The 27,081-nt window shown below is 37.7% G+C and overlaps 1 protein-coding gene and 2 long non-coding RNA genes across 3 annotated transcripts; 1 reads left to right on the forward strand and 2 right to left on the reverse strand.

The window, feature by feature from the left end:
* Positions 1-2,947: 2,947 nt before the first annotated feature.
* On the forward strand, positions 2,948-4,918 carry LOC149650528 (sterile alpha motif domain-containing protein 3-like). Its single transcript, XM_089849132.1, has 6 exons — positions 2,948-3,210; positions 3,274-3,543; positions 3,604-3,694; positions 3,779-3,949; positions 4,022-4,228; positions 4,709-4,918. The coding sequence occupies exons 1-6, from the start codon at positions 2,948-2,950 to the stop codon at positions 4,916-4,918; spliced, it is 1,212 nt and encodes a 403-aa protein (XP_089705258.1).
* A 1,189-nt stretch (positions 4,919-6,107) lies between these two features.
* Positions 6,108-7,806, reverse strand: LOC149650529 (uncharacterized). Its single transcript, XR_016371557.1, has 2 exons — positions 7,622-7,806; positions 6,108-7,163 (listed from the first exon to the last, which is right to left on the reverse strand). It is a non-coding gene; the product is annotated as an uncharacterized LOC149650529 (long non-coding RNA).
* A 3,863-nt stretch (positions 7,807-11,669) lies between these two features.
* LOC149650530 (uncharacterized) lies at positions 11,670-12,766 on the reverse strand. Its single transcript, XR_016371558.1, has 2 exons — positions 12,144-12,766; positions 11,670-12,079 (listed from the first exon to the last, which is right to left on the reverse strand). It is a non-coding gene; the product is annotated as an uncharacterized LOC149650530 (long non-coding RNA).
* Between the last annotated feature and the right edge of the window lie 14,315 nt (positions 12,767-27,081).

Genomic DNA, 27,081 nt, shown 5'->3' on the forward strand with positions numbered 1-27,081 from the left:
GGTTAAAAATAGAGAAATAAAAGATAAAATGGTAGTAGTACCAATTGATAAGGTTCTAATAATGGTATTAAACCATGATGATATTTGGGAAGAAATCATGGAGGATAAAGCGAAGCAAGATCTAAAACAACTTCACAATTCATATAATGAAGTCCTGCTTGATTTTAGTGATGGGGAAGTTTACAAGCGCAACCAATTTTTTAATAACCAAACGAAAGATGTTATTTTAAGGATTGAATTGTATTTGGACGAAGTAGAAATATGTAATCCTTTAGGAGGGAAAAGAGGTCTAAACAAGATTACACAACTTTATTTTACAATTGGAAACATCAAAGCCCATCGTCGAAGTAAATTAAGCCAAATCTTTCTTCTTAGTGCATTTAAATACACACACGTATCAAAGTACGGCTACAGCCATGTATTAGAACCAGTTATAAGTGAGCTGAAAAGGATGCAAGTTGAGGGAATTTTCATGGAGAAACATAAAATACTTGTGCGGGGTTCCGTAGCAACTATATGTGCTGATAACCTTTCAGCTCACGCATTAGGCGGATTCTCGCAGAACTTTTCTCAAGGTCGAATATGCCGGGTGTGTATGGCTACTAAGGAACAAATTTCTACCGAATTTAGCGAGGAGAGTTTTATTTTAAGAAGCGAAGCAGTTCACAAATACCATATAACGGAAGTTCAAAGAAACGCAGGAAACGCGAAAATATATGGTGTGGATAACGAATGTCCATTTAGTTCATTACAAAACTTTAGAATAACGGAGTCGTTTCCCCCTGATCTATATGAGGGTGTAATTCCGATGATACTTAAATTAGTTATTACCAAGCTTGTCAAGGATGGAAGCTTTTCTTTGGATTATCTTAATAATAAATTAGAGACTTTCCCTTATGGAGAACTTGAGAGGCGAAATAAACCCATTTTAATACAACAAAGGGTTCTAACAGGTTCAGGCAAAATATGTGGAAGTGCATCTCAAAAGAAATGTCTCTTTTATATTTTGCCATTAATTTTAGGTCACGTTATTGATTTAAAAGATAAGCATTGGGAGCTTTTAATGATATTGACTGAAATAGTTCAAATCGTAACCGCGCCTGTTATATCAAAACAATGGCTTACTTTTTTGACATATCAAATATCAGATTTCTGTGAAGTTCTTAAAGAACTATCTCCCGCATCATTTATAACGAAGGTTCACTATCTCATCCATTATCCGCGATTGATAGAAGAATACGGCCCCCTAATTCACCACTGGTGCATGCGCTACGAAGCCAAACACCAATATTTTAAATCTATGGCTTCCAAATCAAGGAATTTTAAAAACATAGCTAGAACAATTTCCAGTAGACACCAAAATTTACTTTGTTGGTTACAAAGCGGTAGCAATGGTTTTGAAAATGATAACGAAGAGGGAAAATGTAAGGATATAAATCTGAAGGTGTTACCTGGTGGTTTACGACACTGCTTAGCGATTCGTTTCAATTTAGTGGAAACAGACTTAATAGTGGAAACCAAATTCTTAACTAGAAATAGTGTCAAGTACGCGAAAACTTTCTTTTTAGCCATATCGTAGTATACGATAGGCTCTTAGTTTGACCCGAGCCGTCCGTTGTAGTAGTAGTAGTAGTGGCCGGGGTTGTCGCTTCGTTATCGTCCGATTTTGGCTTAAAAGGAACTTTATATTATCACAACCCACCCATAGGGGTTAGTGGGTTCGGTTAGAGATTTAATTTTAATTAAAATTTTTTCAGGTCAGACCCGGGAGTCGAACCCGGGTCGATTGGCACAGTAGACAAACATTCTAACCACTAAACCACAGAACCTTGATAGAAACCTAGAGTTTTTTTATCATTTATTTTTATCTCTAAAATGTCGGGGTGATGTGGGGTGGGGTACCTCTTAATCTGTGGGGTCGGATACTTTTGAATTTTTATCTGTGGGGTCGGATACTTATGAATTTGTATGTTTGGGGTTTTTATATTTATTTTATTTTTATGTATGTGCTAATTAAATAGATAACGATTTTCCCCGTTTCCTACCGCGCTCATGTGTTTCGTTCTCGTTCGGTAGCTATCGTCATCTATGTTATGTTTGACTGGAACGTTTTGGCGGTTAATTCAAATGTGGGTTTAGATAGAGCTAACATAGTGCTAAATGAGCGTTATGCGTTTGATCATTTAGCATTACTAAAGGTAATTCGAGGGGATAATCACTAAAATGCGTAATCACTATAACTAAACTTTCTCTTTCAAAAGTTTCTGGGCATAAGTCCTTGTTAGAAATTTATAAGATGCGATAAGTGTGCATCGGCAAATTCGGCATAAGTCTATGTTGTAAGCTCATCGAGGGGATTATCACTAAAAACTATCTGTTCTTCGATTCGCCGGAATATTAGAATTAAACCATAAGTAAATTTATACGGTTATAATTTAATCACTGTTTAGAGAGTAGGGAATCGAGGGGCTATTCACTCTAATTTTATGCACGGTAAATCATTTAAGCATTGAAAAAGATAGCGCTATTCACTCATTAGGGTAAGGTATAGAGGGGTTATCCACTCATTAGGGTAGGGTATAGAGGGGCTATTCACTCGTACGATATGGCTACTATTACGAGCCCTTGGGCCGTCTTTTTTATTCTTGATCTCATCCAAGCTGAGGAAATTCCGGTATTCTACCAAGTTTTATTCGTTTCAAAAGTAAAAACAGAGTGGGTATTATGTGCAAGAGTATATCAAACTTTGAGGTACAATCGGCATATGGCAGCATATTCGGTGAAAGACATAAATATGTGGGAGCTTTTGACACCTAATTCAGCTAAACTTTATCACCCCCCTTTGCATTCTTTTAAGTCTTGTGGGGAGGAATATGTTAAACTGCAGCATTGGCTTTGCAAATGATGTGTTCAAGATTTGCGCAATTGACTTTTCATTTTGTACAGCATGGCTGAAGCTGATAGCACTGTAACCTATCATGTAACTTGCGAAGAAAGAAATAAAATTGTGAATGTTAATAGTGCGGCCTCGGTAAAAAATGTGATGGACGATATAGGAACTTTGTTTCAAAAAGAAATAAGGTTGTTGCAAGTTAATGAAGAAGCTTGGGGAGACTGGATCGATTTGGAACTAACGGATAGTCTACCAGCAAATAAATCTAAGATAAGAGTTCTCGTAGCAATGGAAAATGTGTTACAAAGCAAAGCACAGTAAGCGCAGCCTTTTCAATTTTTCCTCTGGCCTGTTAATGAATAAGATATTCAAATTCAAAGGTTAGAAGGTGAGAAACTAGCACCCATGGAAACTCCGATTGATATGGAAGCGGAAACATCACAACAAAGAAATACCGAAGAAAACGAAGAAGACGAGGAATTCAGTTTAAGAGACCGAGAAGAAGGAAAATTACCCCTTAAATATAACATTCCAAAGTTTTCTAACGAAGTAGAAAGCGTGATTAAAAACAGAGACAGCAGACTTTTTGGAAGGAAGTATCGGGGCAAAATTCTTTCAACCATTTACGAGGATATGAGGACTCATGTATTGTAAGTAACCGAGTTTTATTTTCTTAATTACGGACTATAATAAGTAAGCAATTGTTAAAGGTATCCCACTAAAGACGAATACCAAAAGGTAGCGATGTTATTAGTGGCGAAACATCCTTTCCTCGCGGATAGAAAAATTCGTCCAAAACACGTAAGTTACTGTATAAGAATCCTAAATTTAGGTACAGAACAAAACCTTTTTTTGAACTTATATGACCTTTTTTTTAATATTAAGGCTAATTGGGTATTGTCTCTAAGACAAAAATTTAGACACGAGCGTTTGCCACTCACAACCCACAAGAAAGTATTAGAGATGAAAAATAAATTCCGCTCATCCCGAAAAGCTTTACAAAATTGGAGTGAGAAGACTGCAGATGGAAAAACTAGTAAACCAAGAGGAACGCAGGTATATTAAGTTTGTCAGTATGATGGGTACGGGTGAATATAAAATGATTGAAATTTTTATCCTTTCGTTTAGTTACAAGACCCTTCAGAAGCTGAAGATGATACCAGCATTCAAGCCCACATAGAAGTATTAAACACTGAGCTGAAACGCGGCAAATGTGACCAGAATATAATTAATGAGAAAATGATGAAAACCTTCAACTTCCGTCGAAAAATGTCTTTTCAAAAAGATATCGCCACTATCCTGAAAACATTTCCAGCTTTGCAAAAAGAAAACGAAGTGAGATTATTTGTTGTTTCTTCAATGGAAGTTGAAGTGGACTATCAGTGCTATTTTATTGATTCTTCTACTATAGGCATAACTATTAGATCTATCTGCATAGTGAAACATCACTGAGATATAACCAAACGATTTTAAAAATAAAAAAAGATTCAGGCTTCATCGATATATTTAAACTCCGCACCTCCAACAAAGCGTGTGACTCCCATGCCTTGCAGTTAACAAATTATTCTCGCGTGCCACGGTTATCACGTCGCGTGAATTTTGTATTATATTTTACGCTGAAGGTTCCCTCGCAGTTATGGCATTTAATTAGTCCATGGAATCTGAATCTATATTGAAATTTAAATCAGTCGGATATAATTCCTGCTGTTTCACTTTGCACGCAAGCGTTATAATTAGTTGAAGATCGAAAAAAAACTATTTTGTTCTTCACCCTCACTTTAAATAATTTGCATATACAAGTAATGTTCTTTACAGTTAATTGAGGAATTGACTCGAATTTGCGGGAAGCCATGCGGCTCTGAAATCCAGCATACCTTTGTAAATTATATGGCTCAGAAGAAAAACAAAATTATATCTTTAGCGCGGAAACAACGATCTTCCAAGAAACTTATCGAACTCTTAGACAAGAAAAAAGAAATAGTTACGGAAGCAGAATTTGAGGGTTGGGCACTTACACTAAATTGAAGTATATGTGCTAAACTTTTGTGATGGTTACTGCACAGTTGTTTTATTTTACAGCACTTCAAGTGGATGCCGCAATATTGCTTTTTTGTACTCTGTTCTCAGAAGATTCAAGTTTGCTTTATACACATTTGGTAAATAATGTATTTTAAATAGCTTTATTCTTGAAAAATTCAATGGGGTTGGTGATATTCTTGATTTTGAGTGTTGTAAACTATTCGATTATGTAGACTATATACATCTACAAATAGTCTGTTTTTTTTATTATTAAGACTGATCAACGATATGCAACACCGCAGCTTTATTTTTCGCAAGAGGACACATTCTCCTCGGATGTGACTTTAAACATTGAGAATAACTCTTTCTACATGAAAAATATTAGAAAAGGCACGCTTTGTGTTTTTGCGTCATATTATGTTTTCCATTTGGAGTATCCAAAAAAGTTGAGAAAAACTCTCGAGTATTTTCAAAAAGTCATTTTTGGTTTGGAGGCACAAAAAATGTCTATTTCTGTTTGTAACGTCGTGAGCAAGCTCTCAATTTGAATAATAAAAACCTGTTTCAAACTGTCATTAATATGTCTTGATTTAGTTCTATCCTAGTATTTTATTCTAACTAGAATCGTCATTAGCCTGCAAATGTACCCTTTACGGTTCTAACTAGAACCGTTATGAGATGGTTTACGAATCCTTCAGGGTGCTAATAAAAATCGTTATGTGTATGATAACGAACCTGTTAGGGCGCTAATCAGAGACGTGTAGGGTGATAAAGCGAACCCGTTAGGGTCCTAAACAGAACCGTGCAGGTTATCATTATGAACAGTTAAGGGCGCTACATAGCACTATTATTGGTTTGATAATGAACCCGTTGGGACCCTACTCAGAACCGTGATGGGTTTGATGACGAACTCAATAGGGCGTTAATAAGAACCAGGATGGTTTTGATGACGAACTCGTTAAAAACAAGATGGCCCCGGCCAGATTACACTTTTCGCGCCCTCTAGTGACTAGAATTAGTATTACTATATTCATTGACCCCGACAAATTTAAAATTTTCAGGTTTTTTTCCATTGTTTATAAAATAGCATTCCGATTATGAATAAAACCAATCTAGTAAGAATTTGGTTTACAGTTTAATTAAATAAGTAATTAACTGTAGTGTTCAAGTCTTGGTGGATTAATTAGGCGAGATATACTAATCAATATCCAAGATTTATTCTACCATATGATTATGGTCATTCGTTACATTGGGTGGCAAGGATGCCGCTTGAGTGCGGATAAAGAAGTGAGGAATGTTCTCTCCTATATCTCATCATGAACGCTGGATCTCTAAAGGGACTGGTAAACGGAATAGATTTTTCTCTATAGCACGTTTGCTTTGTAAAAAAATAAATAAAAAAAAACGGGTACGGCTAAGGTCGTTTAAATTTCTTTTCAATAGGTTTATTCAGAATCACAAAAGACCGAATGGCCTTAAGTGTTCCCAAATTCACAACCCCCATACCTTCCCCCGACGCTATGCTAGAGAGGACTCGGTTTGTACAGTGGAAGGCGGGCGTTTTCCGGTCCCTTTAGAGATCCAGCGTTCATGATCTCATGCTTAGAAAATGGGGGTTACAATCAATCGATATCTGAGGATGGGGCGCCATCTAGGTTGTGTTTGGAATAAGCGGGAATTACGAATATAGCAATACTCTCCCGTGAGATTAAAACCCAGTGACTGTATGAGTCTTAAGATAATGTGAGGGTTTAACAATAAAATTCGAAGATCATTGGCAACTTGTAATATTGCGCTATGCATTTGTAACAGTTTGGTTGAGCTTAATGAGGTAGATTGTAATTCAGATTTAACTTCGTTTAAGTCACTATTTTATACTGTCCTTTATGAGGTTATTGTTATTGTGGTGAAAAGTTTGTTTAAAGTCATTATTTATACTGTCCTTTATGAGGTTATTGTTATTATGGTGAAAAGTTTGTTTAAAGTCATTATTTATACTGTCCTTTATGAGGTTATTGTTATTATGGTGAAAAGTTTGTTTAAACTCATTATTTATACTGTCCTTCATGAGGTTATTGTTATTATGGTGAAAACTTGGTTTAGCTGCTGTCTCATAGGTTGAGCCTTTCAGGCGCTCGTCTGTTTCGGAGTGGGCGGCGGCGAATTGGTGTCGCGGATGTGGTGGTGGTCCTTGGGACCAGTGACCCTCGCATTAATTATTATTTTACCGGTCCCACTATAAATTAAATTTCTAAAATGGTGAGAATAAAAAGCACGTAAAGACACAAAAGTAAAGAAGCTGAAAATTCTAATTGAATTTGAATTTTTTACTGTAGGAAAAAGTAGCATATAACCATCCATAACAGGGACTTGGCAATACTACGTCATGCAACGTCAGGCTACCTTCCACTAGTGCTAAAAAACATACCAGGAGGAGGGACTTATATAGCTTTCATTCTGTTAAAAAACATACCATAATGGCGCTGGGGGCGGAGTTAAGCCCGAATTGCCAAGTCCCTACTAGGGACTTTTATTTCTTATCACAATTTTTCAACTAGTTGCCACTAAATATCATTATATCAATCAACATGTCTAATGATATTTGAGGTTCTTAATCCTTTTGTTAATTGTTAATTGTCGTTGATTCAGGCGTGTAATTAATGATTATTATTAAGACTTGCGGTTATAGAAAAAGATAAAAAGAGTTACGTTTATTAATCGTTCTTTACATGTTCACGCGAAAAACCCGAATGCCTCTCTCTCGCCGTTTACTGGCTAACCTCGTGTTTCGTTATTGATCGGCGATAGCATAGCTATCGCCATCTATGTTTCGAATGTTTTAGCGCCTCATTCAAATATGCGTTTAGATAGATAGATAGATATATAGAGCTAACACTTTTTACCTCTCCGTGTGACGTAGTCCAGGAGAGGTTCTGTAACGGCCGTGTCTGTCTGTGTGTCTGTCTGTCTGTCTGTCTGTGTGTGTGTGTGTGTGTCTGTCTGTCCGTTGTTACACCCACGTGACCGCGTTCGCAGTTTGCGTATCGGAGCAAACGTGTTGGCCATTTCCGAACTGCTTTCACAGTCACGGAAATGGCTCCTCTACTTGAGTTCTCACACCACCATCTTCTGGTCTTTGTCCATCCCACACGGACACCAGTCTGTTCTTACTGGCTTCTAATCACCACCATCTTCTGGTCTTTGTCCATCCCACACGGACACCAGTCTGTTCTTACTGGCTTCTAATCACCACCATCTTCTGTTCTTTGTCAATCCCACATTTACACCAGTCTGCACTTACACTGGCTTCTAACACCACCATCCACTGGTCTTCCGTCTATTCCACATAGACACCAATCTGTATCATTGGCTTCTACTCCATTATCATCGTTTGGTTTTAGGATATACGCGGCGATCAGCTAGGGTTACGAGAAACGTCTAGCCTCCCTAAGGTGGGATCGCCACCAAAGGTTTTCGCAATTGCGCTTTTTCCTTACTATTATAATGGAAACGAATCGTATATATACCCCAAATTTGAAAAAAGCGGGCAAGAGGGGTACCCTTCACTTTAAACGTCAATATTAGCAAAGTTTGAGAAGATAATAGGTATAACTCTATTTTAAACGATTTAACTATTATTAATGTTAATTATTGAAGATTAAAATAATTAAAAATAATTATATTTATTTAAATATTAAAGATAAACCTCTCGTGCAAAGAGAGAGATTATCATTGCCTCCTATATCTACCAAGGCCCGTGCATGCGATATATTTCCTTCATTGCCTCCTTTATCTATCAAGGCCCGTGCATTGTGATATATTTCATTCATTGCCTCCTATATCTATCAAGGCCCGTGCATTGTGATATATTTCATTCATTGCCTCCTATATCTATCAAGGCCCGTGCATTGCGATATATTTTTCAAAACAACAACAAAAATGGGAAACCCCAACTCAGAAACATAACGTTTTCATTGGATACTTAAGTTTATATAATCTTCTTGACACGGAGAGGTAATATTTTGGTTTTCCCAACTTGTCTGAACTATCCTTATTCCTTATTGCATTTTACATAAATTCGGTGGCAATATCTTCTCTCGCTATCAGTAAGCCAGATCAAATACTGTTTAATATACTCCCTTATGTTCCTATAATTTTTATATTGTTAGCGTGATTAACGTAGGCTACGTTGTTAGTCAACTTAATCTCATTCATTATACTACACTGTTTCTTAGCCCTATATTCAATAATTACTCTGTTTTTACATCTCTCTTTGTATCCGATGTTCGTACACAAGCCACTCTGCTGGCTTCACGAACAGTGTTCCATAAATAAATAAATAAGTAATGTGACCATACACTACTGCCAGAAGTAAATATTTACTTCTGCTACTGCCTAATACTACTGACAACTAGTACTGGCTATGGTCTAGAATGTCGACTACAAGAGACTCATTCTAGAGTATAGACGCTAGACAAGATCAATAGTCAATAGAATACAAAACTTTTGTAGGGAAGTTGTAGCCAAGGAGTACTAACTACCTAGGAGTAGAATAGGTAGAAAATGTGTTGAGCTAGAAAAATTCTAATAAGGAACCCCGAATTTATAAACTGGTCCCACCGTCTATTTTTTCCAAAAACCATAATTAATAAAGTGCTCCCTGATACCACTGACCCCAACTTTTGGAATAAATAAACTGGTCCGAGCAACTAATCGGAGCCTACGTTAATGATTAACGTAGGCTCCGAATTAATAAACTGGTTTGGGACCTGTCTTATTTCCTACCCTGTAGTGACGAGCTCATGTAAACAATAAAGATGGCCGCGAGCTACACGGACGCTCAGGAGGTTTAAGCCACGGTCTTTAGTGTATCGGGGAGACGGGGAGTCGGGTATCATCGGGGACTCGGGGGTCCGAGTAACGGGAGTTTCTGAAGCGTTTGCAAATCTTATTTAAATTTATATTTTTATTATTATGTAACCGATTTATATTACTGAACGAATTGTACCTTATACTGTAGCACAGCGCTTCTCAAACTTTTTAATCTTGCGGACCGGTTTTTTCTTTCAACTATGTATGACGGACCAGATATATTTTTTGTTTGGTATAAAGTGCAATTTTCCAAGTTTAATGAATGAGAAAATGGTAAACACATTAGTAGTTTATTTATATACGTGTGTAAACCATTATTATGAGATTACAACTTAAAGAGTTTGTGGATGACGAGTGCTATAATTTTCGTCATCCAAAAACTTAAAATACGAAAAAAATCCTTGAAAAATCTAGTTTATTATGATATGTTTACTTTTGTATTTGGTTTCGTAGAAATTTGTACATTGCAATCAAAGTTTTGTGTTTGGAAAAGGCCTAGCTAAATTTTGTTTCGTTTGATGACGTAGTAAGGAGAAATTTTCTCTCTTGATGTCGCTCACGTGACCCCTGTTAGTGTCTCAGCGCCGCGTTAAGCCTATTTTATTCAGATTCGCACGGCATTAGTAGACTCGGGAGTCTCGGGCGCGCGCTTGGCTTTTCCGCGAGATGCCGTGAGTGACGTAGCGAGGAGAAATACCCGCCAAAAACTTCTCCCCAAATTTTCTTTTGCCCCCAAATTTCAAGTTTTCGAAGTGTTTTTTCTGTGTTTTCCCTCCTATTTAAATATTTATTAAGCATATTTTTGGAATCAGAAGAATTTAAACTCTCAAAAAAGTACGGTTTTCTTTAGATTTGAGATAATTTTTAAATCAGTTCGGTATTCCTTTAATGGCAAGGATGAGCCACTGGGCCTCTTTTCACCATCCCTTACCAAAAAATGTGAACTATTCTCCAACAACAAAATAGATGTTCAATTTTTTTAGAAACCATATTTTTTAACAGAATGGGTACTAACGGTATAAAAATTAGTACAGATATAACGGAAAACGCTTAAATTTCAAATAGTGAATAAGCTTAATATGCTAAAATAATAGACGTTGAGTCGCAGAGATCTTATGAAAAAGATATTTCTCGGGCACGCCTCTCATTAGTCAGAACTTGGTGACACCTAGCGGGGTTCGTAAAATAAACCGAGGCCAATTCTACTTTAACTAAAGGGGTTAGGTCAAAAAGGGTAACTATAATGGAACAGCTCGATCTCTAACTCTCGCGCACCTAAATCGGCGCATGTGATCCGTTAAGATGAAAATTCAAGAAGGTAAATACGACTTTGGTCTTTTTTATCTTTACTGATATAAGGAGGGACTAGAAACAGAGAAACGGCCGTTTATAGCAGGGAAAGGCAGAGTCTGCCGGCGCTTGCCTACGGACCGGCAGCCGCATGTCCGCGGACCGGTGCCGGTCCACGGACCACAGTTTGAGAAGCGCTGCTGTAGCAGACCACCCTAAAAGTTAGGCCAAGGTTTTTCAACTGTTGCTGATATTTAACTAGTTATGCCACCGCATGGATATTTTAAAATCCTTTCCTAACATTAGAATTAAACCTTCAATACCTTGATTTAACTTTTCATTTATAATCCTTATTTAATTTAAGGATGATGTCAGTTTGTAAGTCTCGTTAATTTAATTCCCCCTTTCCCACAGAGAGGGTCTGAAAATTTAAATCACTTGGCAGAGACTGGATATCTTCAACATTCAGTGACAGACTCTGAATCTCAATGGGCATTTAAAAAACTGTATAAATTTAAATTGAAATTCCAAATTATAATTAAATACTTTTTGTTTGATATGTTGATATTAACGTAATCAATCCTTGAAAACTCTATTGGTACTATCAACACCATCGTTAAATTTATTACTTAAATAATATAATTTTTTTTAAATATAATAATCAAATTAGCGACTTATAATTAGTTAACTTTAAATGAGTATGTTTCACTGATTAAAATTACATTTCTAAAAATTGTTAGGTTGATAGCACTTTCATGTTTCATGTAGAAATTTCATATTTCCGTGGATGGAGAGATGAACACGTTGATTCCGTTTGTCGTTGATTGAAATTAGATTCATTTTGATCATAAATTTCATTTTATATTTTGAGTTGTTGATTTTATGAGATTGTTGATTTTATTTTTATAATTATCACTTACGTAACTGTTATTAGTAGATGAACCCAGCGAGAGCGGAAACTGCCAAAATGATTAGTTAATTTTGCAAAGAATCTGCAATTTAATTCTGCAAAAATCTACCTATTATTTTATGTCAGTTCCGTTAAGTGATCATTTAATTTTAAATATGCCAAACAAATAGTGAGCAATGGTACCTCCGTCCCAAACTAGTTATAGTTTTAAAACGCTGACTCGAGTTTCATTTTGTTAATACATTTAATTTTATTAGTAAATCAACCTGCCTAACTTTTAAGCAGACGAGTCTTAAAAAACGATATCATTGGTGAAATTAGAAAACTCTCTCTGCTTAGCGCGCCTTCTGTCGGGGAGAACCTTAATTTCTTTTTTGATTAATATGATAATATTAATTGTAATGTTTAAGTTCCCAAGTAGAAATCTAATCTTGCCTAGGATTAAAAAGATATATAATAATTATAAATTGCAAAAAAAAATTGCAAGCAACTGTCTCTCCTCCTCTAGCGCGATACAATATATATTCGACAGCATCCAGTGGCGGGCGTCGGGGAGGTGGGGGGTCCATATCTAAAGCCAGACAGTTGCACAGTTCTCTCTCTCTCGTCTCCCGCTAAACCCACGCAGTAAGTGCGGGCGTCGGGGAGGTGGGGGGGGTCCATATCCTAACTCTCTCTTTCTTCTCTTCAGTATAATTTAACTCGCTCTGTAATACAACCAAGCGTGGCTTCGTGGTAGAGCGCGCGGTCGGGCGACTTCACTGGCGTCTCGTATGGATCAGGACATTGCGGGTTCGAAGCCCGGCGCCGACAGAAAAATAATTTCAATTGAAATTAAATACGTTACGCCACCTATGAGGTGTGAGGTGAACTACGGGTGAATCTCGAGTCGAAAATTCGCGGGAAATTTGAAATTCAAAAAGTTTATTTATGACGAATAAATGCGGTTACACCAAATCCAGCCAGCCGTCCAGCCAACAGAGGTCGGAACAATACTTTTCAGCTCTGAAGAGCGCGAAAAGTAAAAACTAAGCAGAACCGTGAAGGGTTGATAACGAACCCGTTAAGGCACTAAGCTGCACCGTGAAGGGTTTGCTAACGAACCCGTTAGGGAACTGAGCAGAACCGTGAAGGGTATGCTAACGAACCCGATGGGGAACTGAGCAGAACCCTGATGGGTTTGCTAACGAACCCGATGGGGAACTGAGCAGAACCCTGATGGGTTTGCTAACGAACCCGTTAGGGAACTGAGCAGAACCCAGAAGGGTTTGCTAACGAACCCGTTAGGGAACTGAGCAGAACCCAGAAGGGTTTGCTAACGAACCCGTTAGGGAACTGAGCAGAACCCAGAAGGGTTTGCTAACGAACCCGTTAGGGAACTGTGCAGAACCCAGAGGCGTTTGCTAACGAACCCGTTAGGGAACTGTGCAGAACCCTGAAGGGTTTGCTAACGAACCCGTTAGGGAACTGTGCAGAACCCTGAAGGGTTTGCTAACGAACCCGTTAGGGAACTGTGCAGAACCCAGAGGGGTTTGCTAACGAACCCGTTAGGGAACTGTGCAGAACCCAGAGGGGTTTGCTAACGAACCCGTTAGGGAACTGTGCAGAACCCTGAAGGGTTTGCTAACGAACCTGTTGGGGCACTAAGCGGAACCGTGAAGGGTATGCTAACGAACCCGATGGGGAACTGAGCAGAACCCAGATGGGTTTGCTAACGAACCCGATGGGGAACTGAGCAGAACCCTGATGGGTTTGCTAACGAACCCGTTAGGGAACTGAGCAGAACCCAGAAGGGTTTGCTAACGAACCCGTTAGGGAACTGAGCAGAACCCAGAAGGGTTTGCTAACGAACCCGTTAGGGAACTGTGCAGAACCCTGAAGGGTTTGCTAACGAACCCGTTAGGGAACTGTGCAGAACCCAGAGGGGTTTGCTAACGAACCCGTTAGGGAACTGTGCAGAACCCAGAGGGGTTTGCTAACGAACCCGTTAGGGAACTGTGCAGAACCCTGAAGGGTTTGCTAACGAACCTGTTGGGGCACTAAGCGGAACCGTGAAGGGTATGCTAACGAACCTGTTGGGGCACTAAGCGGAACCGTGAAGGGTATGCTAACGAACCCGATGGGGAACTGAGCAGAACCCAGATGGGTTTGCTAACGAACCCGATGGGGAACTGAGCAGAACCCTGATGGGTTTGCTAACGAACCCGTTAGGGAACTGAGCAGAACCCAGAAGGGTTTGCTAACGAACCCGATGGGGAACTGAGCAGAACCCAGATGGGTTTGCTAACGAACCCGATGGGGAACTGAGCAGAACCCTGATGGGTTTGCTAACGAACCCGTTAGGGAACTGAGCAGAACCCAGAAGGGTTTGCTAACGAACCCGTTAGGGAACTGTGCAGAACCCAGAGGCGTTTGCTAACGAACCCGTTAGGGAACTGTGCAGAACCCTGAAGGGTTTGCTAACGAACCCGTTAGGGAACTGTGCAGAACCCTGAAGGGTTTGCTAACGAACCCGTTAGGGAACTGTGCAGAACCCAGAGGGGTTTGCTAACGAACCCGTTAGGGAACTGTGCAGAACCCAGAGGGGTTTGCTAACGAACCCGTTAGGGAACTGTGCAGAACCCTGAAGGGTTTGCTAACGAACCCGTTAGGGAACTGAGCAGAACCCAGAAGGGTTTGCTAACGAACCTGTTGGGGCACTAAGCGGAACCGTGAAGGGTATGCTAACGAACCCGATGGGGAACTGAGCAGAACCCAGATGGGTTTGCTAACGAACCCGTTAGGGAACTGAGTAGAACCCAGAAGGGTTTGATAACGAACCCGTTAGGGAACTGAGCAGAACCCAGAGGGGTTTGCTATCGAACCCGTTAGGGAACTGTGCAGAACCCTGAAGGGTTTGCTAACGAACCCGTTAGGGAACTGAGCAGAATCCAGAGGGGTTTGCTATCGAACCCGTTAGGGAACTGTGCAGAACCCTGAAGGGTTTGCTAACGAACCTGTTGGGGCACTAAGCGGAACCGTGAAGGGTATGCTAACGAACCCGATGGGGAACTGAGCAGAACCCAGAAGGGTTTGCTAACGAACCCGTTAGGGAACTGAGCAGAACCCTGATGGGTTTGCTAACGAACCCGTTAGGGAACTGAGCAGAACCCTGAAGGGTTTGCTAACGAACCTGTTGGGGCACTAAGCGGAACCGTGAAGGGTATGCTAACACACCCGTGAGGGTGCTAATTATACCGTATTGTGTTTGATATCAAACCATGCAGGGCTCTGTAATGAACTCTTGACGATGCTACAAAGAACAAAGAAGGGTTACAGAACTACTCCCTTATGGTGCCACAGAAAACCGTCCACGAAGGGTTCCACGAAAAACAAATTGGGGTTTAAAATAAGGGACAAGAGCTAAGAACTCCTTTTCCGGCTATTGTGAACCCTTTTTTCTAAGAGTGTATATGTTTTGAAAAACTCTTCAGCCAAGCTTTTCATCCCAAAAACCATTATTCTTAAGAGAGCCCAAGTCTAAAAACATAATATTGTAAAATGTTTATGTCGAAATGAAGCCCAAAACTAAGAAAAGTAATTGAAAAAATAAATCTTCCTTCCCTAAAACAACTAACCAAACTATCACACACCTGCCAAGAAAGAAATTTCTTTTGACGAGGGTTACTCGGATTATACTCTGGATCATCATCTACCAAAACAAAAACCGAACATTACGATAATTAAGTTCAATCGCACCCCCCAATCTTACTGAGAATCTGTTTGAGCCATTCAGTAAAGTAATTCAATCCTTTGTCTAGATTTTCGAGAGTAGGGCTAGTAATATTTTTAACTTTCATTCTGGATAGCATTCCATCTTCAAATAAATATTGGCAAGCTTTCAAATATGCGTAGGTGCACATAACTTGGGGAGCGTCATCAGGTTTCCCTTCCTTCGGATTGGCATATTCATATAGCTCTGATAGAACATCATTTTGCTGGAATAAAGCAAGTTTTTCAGAATATATAGTAAGGAAATGGAGATGATAACCAAGAGCTACATGCTAGACTTCGAAATCCTCACCTGTAAAATTCGGGCTGGTTTGACATTAAGTTATGTCCAAGCATCTCGGTCGATATAGCTTTGAAGCAATTTTGGAACAAATCTTGGGATGCTTTTGGCACTACGCTGATCGTCTCGTTTTTTTAAATCAATAATTTGTTGCCAACCAAACTCTGTGCCATCAATGATAAATTATTTTGCACGATAAGAATGAGATGCAAACAATGCGTTGACCAAATTTTTAAGCTGAAAATATAAAATAAATATCCATGATTAGTTCAATTGTTTTAGCGTTTAGTGATGGATAAAGAATGCGCCCGAGGAAATTTGTTTTCACTCTACAGGATAGGCAACTCCCTATCTCGAACGACAGCTTATTCTGTATATACTCTGTTACAGCATCGGCTGTCAGCACGCCCAAAGCTAGGTCTCTATGCAACTTAGCTTTGTTCGTGCTGTCAAGAGACGAAAAACTTCAGGATTTTCAGGATTTAAAATTTCCACGAGTGTTTTTCGCTCGAGTGCACGGACTTCTAGGCCTTAGTTTCAAATACGTGTAGTAGGATGTAGGCAATTTCACACGTATTTGAAACTAAGGCCTAGAAGTCCGTGCACTCGAGCGAAAAACACTCGTGGAAATTTTAAATCCTGAAAATCCTGAAGTTTTTCGTCTCTTGACAGCACGAACAAAGCTAGGTAACATAGAGACCTAACTTTGCGCGTGCTGACAACCGATGTTGTAACAGAGTATATACAGAATAAGCTGTCATTCGAGAGAGAGTTGCCGATCCTATAGCGTGAAAACAAATTTCCTCACGCGCATTCCTTATCCATGGTTTAGTTATAACAAAATTACTTGGTGAGATGGGCAAATGATGAAATGAATGCTTCGTCCAAGTTTGAAGGGGTTCGGGAAACTAGCGTTGACGTTTATGTTGAATTCTTCAGTGTTTTTGTAGCTAAAAGTTCCTTGCAACCCAACACATTGTTTTATGACTGCGAGATTGGCTGACGCTCCATCACATACGACTCCAGAAACATTGAAACCGTGAATTTGGATCGCTTTCAGCGCTTGAAAAAGACAACCAAAGGTTGTGTGGGCATCAGCAGTTGAAGATAAAGAAAAATAGGGTCCAATAATATCATAATTTGACGTAAGGTCTCGCCAAAGGAATTGCATCATGTAATTAGCTTTTGAAATCTCCTTCTCATCCGTTAGCTCTTGGTATTAATCATCCAGAAACGCGTATTCATCCGGTGGCATTGACAAACCAATTAGGCGGTTATTTTTACTATTCCAGATGAGTTTCCCGCAAACCTTTACTTCGTCAAAAACTAAGACACCGTCACATTTAGGTTCAGCATGTCCAAGCAAAATTTGTTCCTTCACAAATATGTCGTAAGTTTCTTTTTGTTCGCGCAAATAGGCATGGTTTATTCCAGGCTCATCGAGATTTTTTGAGGTTTTTCGTTGTATAGACCTCCATGATGGTAAATTCAAGATTTTAAAGCTGAGAAGAGATTCATACGCTGCTCTACTCCTGCACGCCACTGCCAATGCTTTAAAAACGATATATCTTTCTTAATCATGAAGAGTTGAGATTTTATCAATGAAAAAAAAACTCACCTATGCGATAAGTGTTCAGGCTCCATTGATTTCCCTTGGATCCAAAAGCTAAAAGTTTGAAATAAAACAGTCGTTAAGATGGATGTTTTTAGCCTATTACAATATTTATATTTATTACCATTTCTGGATTGATCGTTCAGGAAATCTTCCCTTTCCTTTTTTAAGTATGTTTCACAATCTTCGTTCCAAGAATCTCTAAGACGTTGGTAGCATTCTTTGACAGATTCATCAGCCCCTTCTTCATGACTCAAGACATCATTCAACTCTGGTGTAAAGTCTCTGGTTATCTTCGACACAACTTCAGTCATTTCTTTATGCTGTTCATGATGAAGCGGCTTTTTTAAATCCTTTAAGTTAGTTGCAAGTTTCGCCGCCTTAATTTTCATATTTTGGTGTCTGAAGCTTGATAACTTACTCTTTTTCATTAGAGTTGAAGGTGAAAGGAACTTTGTTGGGCATGTGTGAGATGGTTGCATTCGTTTCAGTCGAGCTGGAGATTTTATAGCTTCTTGCCGTCGCTTTCCACACACCCTAAGATATCTTCGAAGATATTTACAATTCGCACACAAGTTTCGGACTTCTTCAATCGGCTGGTTTTCTGGTTTAACAAACCACCCTTCACAAGCGCTAGATGCAAGATGAGGGTAGGGGTATTCAATTGTCCTTAATTGTTTTGGTGTAGTCACTAAACTCTTTATTATTTCTCTTGAATCGTTTCCAAGACCAACACAAAAGACATGATTTGAGTTTGCCAATTTTGATAAAGTCTCTTTGACAATGTTAGTCAAAAACACACCATTCTTTAAGATGGGAAATTCTTCCTTTATACCGTGAGACGCGAGAAACAGTTTCATAACACCTTGGTTAGAGATGATATATTTGAAGGGTTCACTGCAATACATTTCTTCGTATGACCCATTTCTCGTGATCTCATAAATAATCTATATGTTTATTTAAATACTTAGAATTAAATTGAAAATAGGCGGATACTATAAACCAACATACCCCCTTTATTAGCTGTTTCCTTTTCTGTAATTCTTAGGTTACTAAACTCATAAACTAACGCTCGTAATGGAACAGCGATGTTATTTTTGAAGCGCTCTAGGTTTTCCGTTTCCTTAACACATTATTTCAGAATCATTTACTCGTCATCATATATGACAAAACAAAAAGGGTTATAATCACATACCTGAGCTCTATGAGATTCACTAAAATTATTAGTATTAAAAGAAGTTCCCGCTGAAACAATACTGTTTACAGTATTTTCAACGCTACTTTCACTGTTGACATTACTAAGCCTTGGCCCGCTTACTATTATTGGAGTAGATTGCGCAGGATTTACACCTTGATCTTTCGCTACGGAATCAATAGAATTTGAAACTCTACCGGGTCTAAACGTTTTCAGTATACTGATCATTTTAATATAACTCAAATTAATTTATTTATAACCAATTTAACGATCCAGCTCTCTCACACCGACGGCGATAGCCGATTCTCAGCCGCCATTGCAATAATCGTCGTAGGAAGGCGATCTAAATTGGTGTTTTCTATTGGTGTACTATTTTTATAAGAACCATCGTCATTGGTCGCAATACTGTTTGACTTCTAAATATGAACATGTAGAATACTATGGAAGCAGCTTAAAAAGTTTTCTCATTCCCCTAACATCAGTGTATTAACAAATTAAGTTCGAACAGACTGATCTAAAAATTCCATAGACCACTAGAGAAAGTCACTGAGACCTCTTAGTCCTTACACAAGGTTTGTTTTAAATGGTCTGTGTTGAAACAGACTTTCATTGAGTATTTTTGCATTAGAAGAATGGGAACTGACACACTTATCTCTTTATCCACTTATGCTCCCATCCATAATTAGTGAAATCATCGTGGCTTCTTTCAACTTTTTGACAGTGGCGCCGCCAGGATTTTTTTACAGATAGGCTAAGGAAGATTTGGGGGCCCCTTATAAAATTTCAAGAGAAACATTTAGTTGCACAGCGTCGATAATAATAAATTAACAACTATTTTATCATATTATTCATATAGAGAAGTTTAATATATTAAAGTTCAGTATTACGGAAAATAGATATATTATTATATAAACTATAGTTTGCAAAAATAATAAAAACGCGGAGTCGGAGAGGGGGATTTTCAGTTAAGCCCCTATGAGGTCACTGTGCACTGGCGTTGTGGTGAGGAAAACAGAAATCGGTTTACCAAAAGTAGTCTGACCTCGAAGTTTTATGCCACCAGAATGAACGGGAGAGAAGACGATTAGGTAAAGAGCGCGAAAAAAACAAGATGACCCAAGGGCTGGGCTCATAATTTTAGCCACATCGTCACGAATAAAAAATTTCAGTGAATAGCCCCTCGATGCACTACCTTTAAGTGTGATATAATGATTACTAGTAATCCTAACTTCAAATCATTTTCTTCTGTTATAATTATAATAGTGCGACACATAATTATAATAGTGCGAAACAAATAGGAAACTCGCGCACCCTTTAACGGTGCAAAAATGATTAATCGTAACGCACAAGTTAACCCTTAATTGAAATACTGAAAATCAGACTGATTGGTCAATCGATGCGCTATCCTTAACTGTGCTAAAATGATTGCACGTAATCTGTACATCAATAATTTACCTTCTTTCATAAATGTAATGGTGTGACACAAACAGAAAATTTGAGTGAGTACCCCCACAATAACGCATACCTAAACCTTAATTGAAGTACAGAAAATCCAAGTGTTTAGCCCCTCGTGTCCCTGACCTAAAAATAATTACCTGGGCCGTAATCCTTACGTTCATAAATTGACTTATAATAAAATTGTAATACACTATATCTGTCTACATAAATCAAAGTCCTGACTGACTGATTGACTGACTGACTGACAGACTGACTGACTGACAGACTGACAGACTGATAATCAACGCCCAGCCCAAATCGCTTCCCTAGAAGGCTGAAAATGTGCAGGAACGTTACTCATAAGTAGTAGGCGCGTACTAAAAAAGATCTTTCCAATCCGCCACCATCTTAAAAAATGGCACCCAGAAATGTAAAAAAATCTCTATGCAAAAAATTCCGCGCTTTTCAACCGATCTTGTAAAACTTTAGTACACTGCTTTCCTTTAACCTATAGGCGGGCTGAATGGTCTTTTGAGTTCGATTTGTTGCCATCTTTTTAAATGGCGGCCCAAAACTTAAAAACAATTCTGTATGGAATAATGTCCGAGTGAAAAGAAATAAAAAATGTCCCTACAGGCTGACGGGCAACACCGAGTGCCCTCGCTCCTAGGGTGCTACAAAAAATTGGTCATGAGTAAAATCTGCCCATTCTTTATATCATTTTGATGAAGTTCTTATTATACGCGAGCGACGCCGCGAGTAACAGCTAGTTAAATATATAAAGATGCTATATACTTCCTTTTGGTTTTAAAATTATTTTCGCTTACTAGAGAAATACACGTAAATTCCGGGATCGTGATAAACCCCGCCTTAAGACCATTCAAAAAAAGTTAACCTCGATTTCCTTGAATGTTTAAATAGAGGAGCGGGATTGAATGTGTGAAATCCTCATAGTCGACGGGTGAGATCATAGTCGACGGGTGAGAAAAATTTTAAAGGAAGAGTTTATCACCTTCCATTACATTAAGGCAATCTAATAATCGTTTCATTCGCTTTAGATATATCAAGAAAACGTAAAACACAATTCACAATCATTAACCTCACTTGTACAATTAAGTGAAATGCTTAAACTTACTATTACAATCCCCATCCATGTAAAAAAAAGAACGAAAAATATCACCTCACCACAATCCTGTTTCATTCACTGTCCCTTCAATGACGAACCAAAAATTTTACACTACTACAACTACTACGAGAATGACAACAGGGCAGATCAAATTATAAGAGCCTCGTCGTTGATGTACATCATCCTATGTGGCTAAAAATCAAAAAGCTTGATGACTTTTCTGGCTAGTTATAAACTTTTAACACGAAAGTGTTAACCCACTTCCCATTTTGTAGAGTATTGTAAAAATCAGATGCCAAAAGGTTCATCATCCGTGTGAAACTTTGTCTAAAGTGAATTGCCTTGTAGGCCTACATCAAAATATTGTAATAACGGTATTTTTAATATTATGGGAACCTAATTTCGGGGCCCCTCTGAAATCTACGGGTAGCCTGTAGCCTACCCAGCCTACCCCCTGGCGGCGCCACTGCTTTTTGATGGTTTCATTTTCAAAAACCGATGAAATGAATGTACCAAATCTCGGAACTAACTTAGAATGTGATGTATAGGCCAGACCGATATCAATGCCATTAGCTTTCTGTTGTTCACAAAGTTGTGGATACAAACTATAAGGCGACTGACTTTTGATTAAGAAATAAACGCTTCGCCTTATTTTCAATAATTTATCCCTCTGTTTTCCCATACCCAATCAATTTCTTAAATCTTCTCCAATGAGCTTTACGGGGCACAAGGCCCATGAAATTACTTTGGTCAGACAACTAGTACTTACGAATTGCTTCGTCGCCTCTTCCAGATGATTTAGAGTTTCTTGGAACTGGGCTCCAAAAAGGTATTCTTCATCGGTCCAATTTTCAATAGACTGTAGCGCAATAATTGTTTTTTCCAAAAAACGTGGCCTAATTTTTTTCAATCGCATTTCTCCTTCTCAAATTTTGTAATTGAATTACTAGTTTTACAAGTTCTTGCTCTTCTTCAGCCTTGTTTTCGAACCTTTCGAACGCCTACGTTAAGAAAATAGAATTATAAGTGGGTTGGGCTTAGATATGTGAGTCGGTAATTTACGGACGGTAAATTACCAAAAACCGCGTAAATTACCGATTTTTATCTTACCGTAATTTTAAAACGGTAATTTACTTACATTAATTAACGCGGTATTAAGCCTGTGAAAGTATAAAATACCATAAATTACGGTAATTTTTGTTATTCCGAAATTTTATTCGGTAATTTACCCGGTAAATTACCATTTTTAAAAATTACGGTCATTTCACATCTCTAGTTGGGCTTCTTTCATAATACGATATTCGTTATTAACAGTTTTTCTAATGAATATCATTTCCTGGAGGTTCATTATATGATAATTAATTACATTTAAGTCGCGGAAACTATTTTAATAAATATTTTCACGACCATAAAAACCCGACCAGTTCCTTCTTTGTAGCCACCAAATACCATAAACTATCTAAAAATATAACATACCCTAACCTGACCTAACCAAACCAAACCAAACCTAACCTTTAATATGAAGGGTATAATATAGAAAAACATGGAAAATATATATTTTAATTAATTTCCGCACCTTAATTTTAACAAATTAACCTTGAATAAATGATATTTATTTAAAAAACTGTATTTTGAATGCGCGAGCTAAAGTAAAGTTAAGCCTTAACTTACCTCATTTTTCAATAAATTTATGCTTCGAATTCCCATTTCTTCCGCTTTGAACAAAGCCCGCTCCGTAATTAAACCTTCCGGGTTAAGTAGCATCGCGACCAAATTGTCGATTTTTAACGCGTTCATTTTGTAGTTCTTGTCACGGCCAAAGCTAAACAGTTTGACTGAGTTTGTGGCGGCAGAGCGCGAATCCCTCGAAATTTGTAGAAAACGACAAAAAACGTTCCCACGCTCTAGGGTGCCCTCAAGCGCACCTAAAAGGAAGCTGATGCCGTTTTCCAAGGAGCACTATTTAAGGAGACGTAGCTGTATTTTAATTCACTAATAAGGAAACTTTCACTCTCTACCCAACAAAATTAGTCCATGGGAAACGGCATTAGTTTTTTCTTCGTATTTTAACAACCAATTCCTATGCCGTGTTACTTAAGGAGATCTAGGTGCGATGAAGGCATTATTAATTAAAATTATAGCTATTAAAGTTCAAAATAGCAATTTTTTATTTTGCCAATGTTTTAAAATACTTTTAAATATCGTTTAAAAATTACTTTGATCTAAATTAGCCAAAGGGGGCGAATGTTTTAGAAAGGCATTCAAGAGATTCAAATTGGCTTTTTTATCATGATTAGTGGTTTGTAATCCAATATTTGAATTAATTTGGTCGATAATTAAAAAAAATTAAAACTGGCCAAAGCTGAACTAAGTACAGAATTGTTTATTTTATTATTATTATTATTATTGTTTTCCTATATATTGTCGGCGACTGTAGAGCGTTTATCGTAGCACAATTGTTAGGATAAACGTAATGATTGGTTTTGATTAAAATTAGTATAGTTTTTGAGACTTTCCTATAATAAATATTAAAGCGATAGGAGTTTAAGATTTTTTTAAAATTTTGACTTTAGTTTCTTTTAGGTTGTCGAAGGGTATAAAACCAAGTTTTTCTCTTAAATTACAATTATTATAATCACCCTTAGACACCCGCTGAGTGTGAGATAATTTTTTCAACCAATAATAAAATGGGATCTTTCCGGCGGGCGATTCGAAAAAATCTACCTTTTACCTGGCGAGGGGCGAATTTTTTTGGCCTATTCTAAGAAATTAGGTTAATAAAATTTAAATAACTAATCAGGATTAAAACGAATTATTAATTTTCTAGAATAATTATGAAACGTTTCCAAACACTATAGTAATCCCGACTCTAATGGTCATTAAAGTAATTAATGAAATAGACTTTAATCTCTGTTCTCACCATTGAGTCACTTGTGTTTATTAGGGGGGGGAATACTTGAAAAGGGTTTACAGAAATAAAAAGTGTAAGTGTTCTATCGGATGAAAACCTAGATGGCGCGAAGCGTCCACTCCATTAATTTTCTCTGCTCTACCACTCGCCGAAGAGCGGCAAAATTATTCCGGTCAGAATCTGATTGGCGTCTGGGACCTCCGCACGTTGCTTTCGTATTTTAAAAGCCTTTTTAGAATGATTCAGCCAAAGACGATTCTTAATAGGCGGTCCAAAACGCTTTAATTACAAGCGATAAAACCGTTAGCTGTTTTCAACAGTATTTTCAATTAATTTTCTAATCGAATCAGAAAGATTCGTAGAAAAATAGAGCGAAGTACAAATTTTGTACGTTTTTCTTGGCAAAATTATATAAAGAGAGCCAAAGTGCCTCTAAACTGAACCTTTCATTAAAGAGCCAGCTTTCACGGATTGAAATAAAAACATCAAATTGATGTACAAAAATCCTGCCGAGTACAAATTTAGTACTTTTTATCGGCGAAAATAAGAGCTACGTTAAAAATGAGTTCTGAAAATTTTGATCAGAAAGAATTCCTTATGGATTTTTCAGCGTCAGTAAACGAACTTTTAGAGTCGTTGAACAATGATACTGTCGATTGTGACATCATTTCTTTGCATAAACGTAATGATCAATCTGAAAGATTTGCTGATGGTGATGACTGTTCTGAAACAAGGTTAACTGCAAAGAATTGAGCTCGAGGGGTTGAGGAATTACCTATTGAGACCAATTGCACTAAAACCACGTCCTTGGGAAGAGAATGGAACCCCTCTGGAAATGAATTGCATGACAGTAATTTATTAGAAGAAAGGCACATTGTGGCCCAATTCCTTGATGGAGATGAAAATCCAAATTGTCCAGCAGAATCTGAGGGCGAAATTGGAAATTTCACGCGTGATATTTTGGGAACTTCAAAAACCCTTGCATATAAAAGTGGTATTTCAAGAAGCCTCAAACCAGAAGAAGCGCTAAATATTTTAATGGATGTAAAAAATGGGGTTATAAAAAAAACGTTTTGAGATTTTGCCCAAAAAATGAAATTAAAGGGGGCGATATTTTTTTACTTTGTACCGATGACATAATGAAGGAAAGAGATCTATATAATGACGGAATGCGATGGAGAAATTCTCAAACTACCAAAACGTACCAAGACATCATCAAATTGTACTGCGATATTAGACCTGGATTTGAAGAAGCAGGTAGTAGGGAGTTTCAAAGGCATGTTTACACTCTTAAAAATCGTTCGAATTCACTAGAAAGGTGATGAAACAGTATGGTTTGAAAGACCACATGGAAATTCAAAACAAAAAAGTTCCCTGGTATCCTATTAATCGATCCACGTTACATAACGTGAAATCTAAAGTGAAAGGTCAAAAGAATGACCCAAAATAAACTCATAGGAAAATAACCGCTGAGGTGAAAGTTGACCTAAAAAATCAGGAAAATGAGGTCCAGCAACTGAACGTTAGCGAGATCGAACCAATGGCACTGCCGAGGAATACTAAACAGGCAGCGAACTTAAAATATTTGGCACGAAGAGCAAATAAGATTTGTCCTGAATCAGTTTACTCGATAATAACCTTGAATCAGTTTACTCGATAATAACCTTGAAGGAGACCGAATTTAAGGACATTATTAAAGAAATAAACTTGGACAACGACAGTTTAACAATAGTCTTTGGTGACTTTAGGAAAGCGACTTTTGAGCCAAACTTTAAGAAATGGCACAAATATTGAACAGTGCATAACTTACGATACAACTATCAATATGGGTAATTTTTCATAAATGTTAAACCTCCGATCCATGGTTTTATTAATTTTTTAAATTTAAATAAAATGAGTCTGATACTTCATGGAGATTTCTAAAATTATTTATTAATTTAAATATAAGCAGGAGCTTTCGGACCGCGGTCCCTCTTCAGCTGCAACTTTGACAATAATGAGATAAAATAATACGAATGATAACTAATTTTTAACAGTTTTTTACAGTTTTTTTTACATATGTTTTTTTATGCAATACTACCCCATATCGTCTTACTCTTAATTTTTTTTGTATATTCTTTTTTTAAGTGAAAACCTCCCCACCCATTTACAGGGTGTATCTGAAATGGACGTAGGAGCGGAAGTATTTGGGTTCCTGGGGCCAATATAAGGCGAAACTGTTCTATGACATTTTGTCGTACGCCAACCCATTTGGAAGTTACTTGAACCTAACACTTGCTAGTTTGCATAAGTCACAGCATGTTGACTTCGTCTAAAACAGTAGGAATTAAGTTCAAGATAGGATGATTATTGCAAATTAGTGGTTGCCAGCTAAAAGAAAAAAGCCTCATAGCCATAGAGTTTATAGTAAATTTTTTAGGAGTAGAAAGTTTTACAGTTGGTGACTCATAAAAGAACATCAATGTAAAACAACATGTTAGGATTTAGTGTGTTGAAACAACTGACCCATACTAACGGGAAACTGACAGCGATAAGTAGCACAAACTAATTAGGAACACCGAAATTTTGCTTCATTCTTCAAACAATCGAAAGGTTGCATTTAGTTTAAAGATTAGGTTAATGTTGCAACTTATCGAAATCGGTATTCGTGAATAAATGTTAGTGGGCGAATGTTTGGGATGGGATGTTGGGCAACGCCTGTTAAAACTGAGCAGTAAAATGCATAATTTGTAAAATTTAATCCTTATAAAAATCAAGAAATAATG

The sequence above is a fragment of the Phalangium opilio genome, unplaced genomic scaffold (assembly GCF_054372755.1).
Source record: "Phalangium opilio isolate 3A_F unplaced genomic scaffold, DU_Popi_V2 ptg000086l_1, whole genome shotgun sequence".
NCBI lineage: Eukaryota > Metazoa > Arthropoda > Arachnida > Opiliones > Phalangiidae > Phalangium > Phalangium opilio.